At 45.4% G+C, this 11,081-nt stretch overlaps 1 protein-coding gene across 1 annotated transcript; it reads left to right on the forward strand.

Annotated features, from left to right (window-relative positions):
- The first annotated feature begins 4,265 nt into the window (after nucleotides 1-4,265).
- On the forward strand, nucleotides 4,266-9,899 carry gnat2 (guanine nucleotide binding protein (G protein), alpha transducing activity polypeptide 2). Its single transcript, XM_061844853.1, has 9 exons — nucleotides 4,266-4,588; nucleotides 6,062-6,104; nucleotides 6,399-6,540; nucleotides 6,948-7,105; nucleotides 7,192-7,320; nucleotides 7,388-7,517; nucleotides 7,597-7,750; nucleotides 8,703-8,911; nucleotides 9,703-9,899. The coding sequence occupies exons 1-8, from the start codon at nucleotides 4,483-4,485 to the stop codon at nucleotides 8,891-8,893; spliced, it is 1,053 nt and encodes a 350-aa protein (XP_061700837.1). The 5' UTR covers nucleotides 4,266-4,482; the 3' UTR covers nucleotides 8,894-8,911; nucleotides 9,703-9,899.
- Nucleotides 9,900-11,081: the final 1,182 nt, after the last annotated feature.

The following is an 11,081-nucleotide window of genomic DNA, read 5'->3' on the forward strand; positions in this document are numbered from 1 at the left end:
TCAAACCAGGAGCGTGCGGCGCGTCTTGATCGGCAAACTCATTTGGATTTGGATGCTGCTTGAAACACGAGCAGACAGAGACGAGAAGTTAATGAAGTGTTTCCTTGGATGAAATCACCCCGAGTCCTCCAGTTAATCTGTCTGTGTGACTAATCCCTCTCCGGCAGCAGCAACGGCAACACCCAAACTGACCTTGGACGCGCAGAGTCCTCAAACTACTCGCAGTCACAAGACCGGGGACGGCCGCGCAGGCCGATGAGAGCCGATCCCGGCGCTGTATACAAAAGTGAACGCAGGATGCTGATTTGTTTGGTTGTGGTATTCTGGATTTATGTTACGGAGCAACGTGAGAGGAGATTGTTTGGAAAAGCTCTCAGTATTAAATAAACAGTGACAAATATAACCCCGAAAAAAACATATTGTAACATGAATATTGCTCCATAACCCGAGCATTCATTAGTATTACCGCAATTTCCGGCCTGTAAGCCGCGACTTTTTTCACACGCTTTCAACCCTGCGGTTTATGCGGTGATGCGGCTAATTTGTGCATTTTTTTCTTCCGGCCACAAGGGGGCACACGAGCGGCAAAGGTAAGAGTGAGACCGGTGGAATATATGTGCCGGGAAAGTGACTTTTACCAGTCTGACCCTGTTAGCGCTGTGCCAGCATGTTACTGCCGTGTCTCAGTGATTTTTACCAGTATGTTTTTTTTTTTTAAATGTCCGTTAGCACGGCGCTACCGTTAGCATTAGCACAGTGGCGCTATAGCGTTACACTCTCTGTGTACCCTCTTTCTTTGTAATTATCTCGCGTTTCAATGTGGGCACTTGCGGCTTTTACACACCTGCTGCATTTGCATGTACCAAATGGTATTTCCTTTACAAATGTACTGGGTGAGGCTTACAACCAGGTGAGCTCTGTAGGCCGGGAATTACCGTGTATCTTATTAATCCCCCACACTTGGACGAGGGACGTATCTCTATTCAATTGTAGCTACGGTGAGTGAAAAGAGTTTTTGAATGCGCAAAAGTGGAATGTTCTGTTCCGGCCGAGTAATAACCTGACCTGAGCCCAATTGAGCATGCCTTTTACTTGTTGAAGACAAATCTGAATGGATAACACCCTGAGAACAAGCAGGAAGTGAAGCCAGTTGCGCTTGAGGCCTGGGATTTAATCGCTGGCGAACATCATGCATGGTGTTTATGCGTATGTTTGTTGAATTCCAAATCCATTGGGGTAGATTTTAGCTCCCTCTTCCCCACAACGGACCGATACAAAGTCCGCATCACTGCAGACGCTGCACCGACCCGCCTGTCGATCTCCCGCTCCATTCTTCCCTCACTCGCGAACAAGACCCCCAAGATACTTGAACTCCTCCACTTGGGGCAGGATCTCATCCCCGACCCGGAGAGGGCACGCCGGCCTTTTCCGACCGAGGACCATGGTCTCGGATTTGGAGGTGCTGATTCTCATTTTTCATTCTCGTTCTCATTTTATCTCTCATCTATTTTAGTGAATTTATCCAGCAAAAGTTGCGGGTGAGGACAAAAAAAAAAAAAAAAATACCAGCAAGCAAGCAAGATTAACCCTGTTGTGAGGAGATGTTTTCATCATGGCATCAAATTCATTATTGCCTGTAAAAACGCATCAGTCTTGAGCAGTTACAGTTTTGATCACGTCGGCTTAGGCCCGATTATCAGATTTCTCTGAAACGTTACCATTCACAAGTTTCCTCTGGTACCGGGTGTGTTAAAAAGGGAATTTAACACCGTCGGGCAGGATCTCATCCCCGACCCGGAGCGGGCACGCCGCCCTTTTCCGACCGAGGACCGTGGTCTCGGATTTGGAGGCGCCGGTTCTCGTCCCAGCCGCTTCACACTCAGCTGCGAACCGCTCCAGTGAGAGCTGGAGATCACGGTTTGATGACAGAAGCGCATCATCTGCAAAGCCTTTTTAGAGCCAAAAAGATGAGAGCTGTGTTGTCGTGCCAATACTTATGGAGTTGACGGTAGCATGACAGGGGACAACGAGAGAAAATATAAAAATACGACAATAGCAACACCCGAGTGAGCACATACGCAGTAATGCTATCAGTAGCAAAGCCTTTCGGAAAAGCCGTCTGATTTTTAATGGTGATTAAGTGGTGAGGGCGCAAAGGTCGCAACCACATGTAAATGTGACATCGTGGCGTCAGCGAGCCTGTCGATGCGTCATCAGTGAGAGTACGTACACCTCTTTCTTTGGCGGACTAAGAGATTAGCGTGGAGAAAATCTACCTGATCTGATCAGTGGGAGGAACCAACCTCACCGAAGGCCCCGCAATTGAAGAGGACGCACATCTGCTTTCCCTCAACTGCGTACAGGCGACATTACTGCGCAACGATCGCCACGTTGTAATGTCCTTCAAGGACTTTTGACTTCTCGGCGCTTCCGTCACCGCTCGTTTAGCGTGAATTCGACGTTGAAGGCGCAGCAAAAAGAAAAAAGGCAAGTGTTAATCCTCGGCCTCTGCGCTTGATCTGAGGCTCTCCGAGTAATCTCGTCAACAGATCAGCGCCGGCCGCAGAGACCGAACGCAAAAAAGCGGCGCTACGCCACGCCCGGGGGTAATGGGATTGTCCGCCGTCACTCGATGCGCCGCCGAAGTTAGTCCGTTTGGAAGCCGAAGCTGACCAAACCTCGGGCAGCAGAGCAGAGTGAGGGGCGCGACTGGAATGCGTTCGGGGTCTTAAGTCGGAAGCGGACTTGTACAGAACACCCTCAAGTGAACGCTCGTCAAAAATGTCACAAAAGTGTGCAGTGGTTGCCGAAATGATGATGATCTCATCTAAATGCACTCAAATTAATTTCAATTTGGAATTGTTTAGTCAAACACTGTTTTTAGCCTTTCTGATCCGTTTATGATATACATGTTGGTTATGAGCCTAATTGGCTACGACGTCATGCATGTATGTATTAATTATGTGGGTAAAATTGTTCGCACACCTGGGATGCCAAATTATTTAGCTGTGACAATATGAACAAAAATGTGTTTTTTTTTTTCCTTAACTACATATTCCACCTTTAAGGTTAAGGGTTAATTCAAGAGAATGGAGTGCTGGTACACTAACCTGTTATTAATTTGTAATTACAAAACCTATTACTTGCTATTTATGTGTATTTTTTTTCCAGCTGTGTTAAAAATGTCAACACCTCAGAAAAATGAGTTTCTTGGAGTTGCCTGATTTTGCAAGGAACTGACAATTAAATTTTGCAAAATATCTTTTTAATTAACTTAATTTATATTCACTAAACTGGAAGAAAAATATTAATAATAGTACAGAAAAATATGAAATTGACCAAAACTATGACATAAAAAAAATTCCCAAAAGTCCAAAACCTTAATCACAATTTCTTGAAAGCTGCAGTCTTGTGCTTCAAATGCAATAATTGACAAATTTTGGAAGATTAAAGTAATTCCACGAACACGACAAAGGCTTCCGATGCAATCTGCGGCCAAAAATATTCCCCATCTTTCTCTGCATCAACTGTCTGACAACATCACGTCAGTCAAACGGCAAACAAACGGGCCAACGCGCACGGGGGAAAACCTGTCGCCGCGGCCAACATTCATCTTCGCCCCCACCGTAATATTGCTTGTCGAAATGAGCGATTATGTAACGCGCGGCACACGCATTTAGGTCACGTTAACGCTCACGTCCGAGCGGAGCGCCCGATGCGGTCGCGGTCGCTTTGTTTAGCACTCGCCGCACCACCTGAGACTTAAACGTCTTAACTGTAAGGAGTTTAGGGGACTTTGATGAATCCCTCCTTGCCCGTCCATGTGACTCTAGTCAAGAGTCCAACTGACTTGGTCGGGAGAGGCGACACCCGCTCTGATTCATCTGAATCATATTTTTTTTCCCCCCCCGTGATTACTACCACTACATTCCAAACAGATTGAGGAACTCTAAAAACTGCGTGAATTCATGTGGAATGTGTACATATCTACTTCTACGCAGCAAATACGCAGCACGTTCATTTTGTCCCTGCTGTTCTTCGTCTGTATAGTCGTAAATAATTATAGTGATGAATCGGACTGGTTGTTTTAATCCAGTATGAAAACTGAATCTCGCTACAAGTGAGAGTTTTGATAGTGTCGTCTTCCCTTCCTTGACATCATTCACATATTGGCCCTGTTAAACTAATTAGATTGGCCGGCCAATCAGGAAGAGGCCTCTCCTCGGTAAAGGCTTTAAGAAGAGGGAATTAAAGGGTGGATCTCTTCTAGACAAGAACTCCTGGATCGAGGGGCCCATCCCATCATCGACTCAGACACACCGGCCAAGCCAGGAAAGCTCAAGCACCTCCTTTCCAATCCCCTTCCGCTAGGAAATCTCCTTTTGGCACGATTCGTGCTACACCAGGATTCTCGGCAACAGCGCACAGAGGGCCGTCAAAATTTCTTTCCTTGAGGATCTTGAGTGTGAGGAGGCCGAAAGAATGGGCGCTGGAGCAAGTGCCGAGGACAAAAAGTCCAAGGAGCTGGAAAAGCAACTCCAAGAGGATGCCGACAAGGACTCGAAAACGGTCAAGCTTCTGTTGCTTGGTAAGTGAACACCCGAAAGGCTCAACGGGGTCTCTCGCGGAGGTGGAGAAAGAAACTGCTTTTCAGATCTCCCGGCGTCAAACGACTTTTTCTGACTTGAGCTCCCTTCAGCGAAATGTTTCTGTCGGTTAACCGACGAAAGGCTAACAGCGATCCTTTGAGGTTCGAGAATGCAAATTCGTTCACGTTTCAGGTGGAGGCCAAGTGCTAAAACTCATGATCGTGTCGGAGAAAGGTTCGGACTCGGGCGAGCCTGATGCATTTCAAAGCGGCGGAAAAGGGTCGGACAGGTCTTCTGACTACTTACTCGGACGTACGATGCACTTTGTCAGGGTGGCATTTGCAGATTTGTTTCTGGCTAAAATCTCACGCTAGTTTATTGGAAAGATGGCGAGGGGATAAGCGAGATTAGACTGCCAACAAAGCCGAACAGTACAGGAAAAATAAGAACTTGCGAAATCTGCAGCAGTCCAGTTGCGTGCAGAGTCCACTATTTGAAGTGGAATATAAGAACAAGCACTTGTTGTGTGAGATCAGTGCACAAAATTAGTCGCAAAGACATTTGTGCTCTTATGTAAGGGTGCCGGCACTTAAAAGATCACAGCCTCCGGTCTAAATGAATCCCAGCGCAGCGGCGAAACGCCAATCCAATTAACTAACGGGTTTAGCGCCGATCCATTTGCGGAGGCCTCCGCTGATCCCTCAGGTGCCGCACAAAAATGGACATTTGCTGGACTTTCGCTCACCTCACGGCCGACAAATCCGTCCATCCGAGCGGGACGCCTTCGTACGACATACCGACACGGTCTTCAAAATTTACAATAAAAGATGAATTTGAGCAATTCGTGGATACCGTTGAGCTGTTTTAAGACACAAGTGTGAAACTCAAAGTCTGCGGGCTGGATCCTTACCTGATTTTGTATGGCAAACTAAAGCGTATAAAGCATCTACTTCACGTGTCTTGGTACGCGGGTTTGTTCTTTTCATTTCAGAAAATCTGTGGATCGTAGCTGTTATGTATTTTTTCCATGTACATGGACAATCAAGCCGATTCTGATCTGATTCTTTGTATTTCCGATTCAGTCTGTTGTTAATATGTTGGGGGTAATTGTCCATAAAAGTGATCATATGATGAGGTTAGTATACATTTATATGGTTTTCAGTCATAACGCCCCTTGGGGTTGGTTAGCAAAACTCCAATGTGGTAGGCGACCAAAATGAGCTCGACATCGCCGCTTTAAACGTTTGTGAATGGGTTACGACTGAGAATCCTCAACGTGTCGATGAAGCATTTTGTAACAAAACATTGAGACGCGTGTCGTCGTGTAACTAAGCAGGCCGCGAAGGGAAGCTCCCGTTTCTGTGCGACTTTGCCAAGTAACGCGAAAGCGCATTCTTCTGCCGTTTATGGGCTGAAGCGGGTCAACGTTTGGAGAGGAACAGCCTCTGCTCACTGTTGTCCTCTCGTCGCAGGTGCTGGTGAGTCGGGAAAAAGCACCATTGTCAAGCAAATGAAGTGAGTAGACATTTATTTACACTCAGAAGCTAAAACTGGGACTTCAAGATTTTGGGAATCCGCTTGGCTGAATGTCCTGCCTTTCTGCTCAGTGGGTCAAATGTTCGTTTAGCTTGTTTGGAGGCAGGCAGGCATTTTTGTTTAAGAAGTAGTGTGAACTAGACCTGTTTCGTCCATTTGTCTGCTTGTCAGTTTAGTTCGGTTATAACCAGTAATCCTATTGAGATCAAATGTAGCATAATTTGCTCTAAACCCGGTTTCATTTTTTTTCCCCAAACTCACCTTTGTGTACAGGATTCTGCATCAGGGCGGTTACACAAAAGAGGAACAGTTGGAGTTCAGAGCCATCATCTACGGCAACATCCTGCAGTCTGCCCTGGCGATCATCAGAGGAATGGAGATGCTGGGAATCGATTTTGGTTCCGGCTCTGCGCAGGTCTCCGATGACGCCAAGATCTCATAGACGATACATCGATGAAACACAATCCAAACAAATTAGTTTGGGTTTCCGAAACAACTTTGCTATAAATAACGTCGCTAAATAAAACAGACAACAACAACAACAACAAAAAAAACGGAATGGCGGCAATAGTCAATCTCTCAGTGGTAAAAAAATAAAAGTGTGGAAAAAAAATTGCAACTTCTTCATGTTCTGATGTTGCGTTATTGTCAATTTAGACATAACGTACTAAGTAGTCTGGACAAAAAACAGATCTATGGTTTTGGTTCTACGGGGATCGTCACGTGAATGGCAACCTCTGACGTTCGATGAAATATTTTGGTTGAATTCAGATTTTAGAGGTTATTGTTCTTACATTTTTCTTCCGTAATGAAAAACTGCAGGAGAACGCACAGAAGCTGCAGAACTTGTCCGACTCCATCGAGGAAGGCACGATGCCTCCCGAGCTGGCCGACGTCATCCAGAAGCTGTGGAAGGACTCCGGCGTGCAAGCCGGCTTCGAAAGAGCCGCCGAGTACCAACTCAACGACTCGGCCGGCTAGTGAGTCCACGTCCTCGGCCCTTCAAAACCAAACAAGCAGTGAGGGATTTCCTTTTGGCGCTACAATGTCTGTGTTCATCTTTTAGTTACCTCAACGAAATGGACAGAATCTGCAAACCCGACTACCTCCCCACCGAGCAGGACGTGCTGCGATCTCGAGTCAAGACGACCGGTATCATTGAAGAACAGTTCTCCTGCAAGGAGCTTCACTTCCGGTGGGTGACGGAAACGCCATCGCGCCCCTCAGAAAACGGGTCGCTGACGGCCCTCTTTGGTGCGCAGGATGTTCGATGTGGGAGGCCAGAGGTCCGAGAGAAAGAAGTGGATCCACTGTTTCGAAGGCGTGACCTGCATCATTTTTTGCGGCGCCCTCAGCGCGTACGACATGGTGCTGGTAGAAGACGACGAAGTGGTGAGTTGACCCTCGAGCTGTGGAAAAAGATCCTAAAGAAAACTGACTCACTGACGCGCTTCTACTGTGATCGTTTCAGAACCGAATGCACGAGTCCCTCCATCTATTCAACAGTATCTGCAACCACAGGTTCTTTGCGCTGACCTCCATCGTTCTGTTCCTCAACAAGAAGGATCTTTTTGAGGAGAAGATCAAGAAGGTCCACCTGAGCATCTGCTTCCCGGACTACGATGGTAAAAGCGAGCGTTAGCCAAAATGAGGTGGGGCTGGGGGGGGGGGGGGGGTGTTGTCTATGGATTGGTGAGTTTTATACCATTGAAAAACAATTGTCAACAGAGGGGCTGGTTGTGTTGAAGTTTTTCACGCTTAGGGGGCATGACAAAGTTTTGTGTCTCGAATAACCTCTTGGCCGGGGGAATTTAGGGTGGGGGGTCGTTTGATGCCTGCCTGCTGGGGGGCCAACACGTTAATATACCTCAGTGTGTGTGTCAGACTTTTGGATTTATGACATATCATAAAACCAGTTAAAAGCTTTACTTCCTTTTTTTTTACGACTTTTTTTTTTACTTTACTTACTTTTACATACATTTTATACGTTTTTAAAATTTTTTTAATCAATTTTTTCTCTTTTTTTTTTTTTAAATAAAATGATCCCGAACACATTAAATTCACTGCAATTATAATGCCCGTCATTTAACCACTGAATTTTGTTCAAGGTGTGTCACTGATGGTGTAGTGGTACACACGCTTGGCTTTCGTGGGGGCAGCGCGGGAATCGATTCCGGCTCAGAAACGGTGTCGATATCTGCCCTGCGGCTGACTGGCGACCAGTTCTGGGCGTAGCTAGCTGGGATAGGCTACAGCTTTCCCGCAACCCTTGTGAGGTTAAAGGGCTTGGATAACGACACTTTATTCAAGGCCCGGCACGGTTCATATCCTCGGGGTCCATTGGATACGTTTCTTTATTTTAAAAAATTGTGTTTTTTTGTGGGGACAGATTAACTGCATTTCCATTCATTTGGATGTGAAGATATATTTTGAGATACAATTGTTTTGAAATTAGATCTCTAAGGTCTTGTATCTCAATACCAAATATTACATATTGCTACTTGGTACCTGCCAGCTTTTTGCCCGGGTCAGTGCAAGAATCTTTAATGAGGACGACTTGGTGTCATTGTGTTGTAGGGCCCAATACGTACGACGACGCCAGCAACTACATCAAGGCGCAGTTTGAGGAGCTGAACATGAAGAAGGGCGTGAAAGAAATCTACTCCCACTTGACGTGTGCCACGGACACAAAGAACGTTGAGATTGTGTTCAACGCCGTCACAGACATCATTATCAAGGAGAACCTTAAGGACTGCGGTCTCTTCTAAGCAGCCCGGCAGTGGGAGGTACGCAAGGACCCACGCGTGACATGGCGGGCGGCCGCAATTCAGTCCCGGTCTTGTATGCCAGAGCTGAAGTCATGAATAACCATACGGGATGAGAAAGATCATCATACGATTTAGATTTTTTTTTTTTTTTTTTTTTTTTCAAATGGATCCACAGATTACGTTTCTCAAATCCAAATGAGAGATGAGAGAGAATGGATCAACGACGGAAAATATCAATTGGAAATTCAGATCAACAGGTGACATAGAATAAATGTGCTAAAGCCTGATGGGAAATGAAATGAACTAAGAGTGAATAAGAAATGAAAAATAATCATTGGAGGGAAAATCAGGAATGACGTGATTTTTGATCTTGTAAAGGCTTGGTTCGCCAGATTATCAAACGGGGCAAACCGTAGGAAAGTCCTTCCGGTTTTGCGTCATCCACTCAGCAATCTAATTTATTTCATTGTTCTCACGTAGAAAATAATCCCTTGTTCAATGTTGAGATCATTTAAGGGGCTCCTTTTTCACCCCAAAAACAAACTGCTATTGTTCAGGTTCTTCTCAATTCTATTCAATTCCGATACAACCGGCCGCGACAGTTTCCCCGCTTGCAGGTTTGCGTCGCACCAAAATGGAAGCGAACTCAATAGCCGTCGGGTCCGCCTCCTCTTAGGATACCGATGGGCCCGCTCGCCACCGTTGTATCGAATTTAAAACTGATCTGAGACGCAAGATTGAAGGTGGTTTATTTTTTTACAAATCCATTGCCGCAGCAGCTTTAAGTCGGCCTTGTCTCCTCTTTCCAGAACTTGACCCGGCCCCTCACCCATCGGCGTTAACCGAGACGTGTACCAGTGGAGCAACAAGGATCTTCTCTATTCGTTGTGTTCACGCCAAGTGACTCTTTCCAAGCTCACATTCTTCCAGCTGGGTCGAGATTCACCACTTGATGGACGGACAGGTTTTTACTGGTTCTTCAGTCGCAAAAAAAAAAAATAACAAAACATTAAAAAAAAAAACCCCAGCAGCTGGTATTCGAAGACGACCTCACTGCTTCCTTCGCCGACTTCCCGCAAGCTCGAGGTATCTTGAACGAAATGACAAAGAACCCGGAGCTAGAGTAACGTTTTTGTGTAGCCGCATCCCGTCCTTCTTTCTGTTTCCGAGTGCCGTAGTCTCTGTGGTCTTGATATAACTGTAAAATGTTGCCGAAAAAAAAAAAAAAATCTGAAATTGCAGATTGTCCAGATTACAAAAAAAAACACATTATGTAATTGAAAATAGTCTTATTGTTTTCGATTCACCTGACGTTATATGAAGAAAAACACGTTTCTAATGGGCAAGCATGTTAGACAAACACTGTACATAAGAGTAGTTCATTCATAATTGTTTTGAATCATAATATAATGTATGTTATATATATATATACTGTATGTATATATATATATATATATATATATATACAGTGTATATGAGAGAGAAAGAAAGAGGGGAAACAAGATAGGAAGGTGATGCTTAATTATTAAAAAGGGAATACAAATTTACAGTTTGTCTTTTCTTATGAAATGTAGAGGCATGAATTAAAGCTGCATCACGCGCTCTCCTTTCTGTGTTTATTGTTTTTACTCAATCACGTACATCATCGTGTGGACACAACGTAATGCAATGAAAGTGTGGTGGACGAAATGTTTTTTTTTTGGGGGGGGGGCGGTCCGTGGGATACGGAACACGGGGGCTGGAAGCGGTGGGCCTCATTCAGAGCAGAATCACTTATGAGACAACAACAAGTTTATATTTGTCTTTTCTAGGCTGTTTTTTTTTTTTTAACATTCACCCTGCTCGTCAGATGATAACGTGATCTGCAGTGAAAGCAGGGAGCAGGTGGAGGAACAATTAGAAAGATGGAAAGGAGATGAGGTAAAACAGAATATATGTGCGTGAATGAGAAGGGTGGAGGGGGAAGAGTGAGGCTTCAGGGAGAAGAGATGGCGAGGGTGGACGACTTCAAATACTTGGGGTCAACAACACAGAGCAATGGAGAGTGCGGTAAAGAAGTGAAGAAACGGCTCCAAGCGGGCTGGAACAGCTGGCGGAAGGTGTCTGGTGTTCTATGTGACAGAAGAGTCTCTGCTAGGATGAAGGGCAAAGTTTATAAAACAGTGGTGAGGCCACTGAAGAGACAACA

The sequence above is a fragment of the Syngnathoides biaculeatus genome, chromosome 2, assembly GCF_019802595.1.
Source record: "Syngnathoides biaculeatus isolate LvHL_M chromosome 2, ASM1980259v1, whole genome shotgun sequence".
NCBI classification, from domain to species: domain Eukaryota; kingdom Metazoa; phylum Chordata; class Actinopteri; order Syngnathiformes; family Syngnathidae; genus Syngnathoides; species Syngnathoides biaculeatus.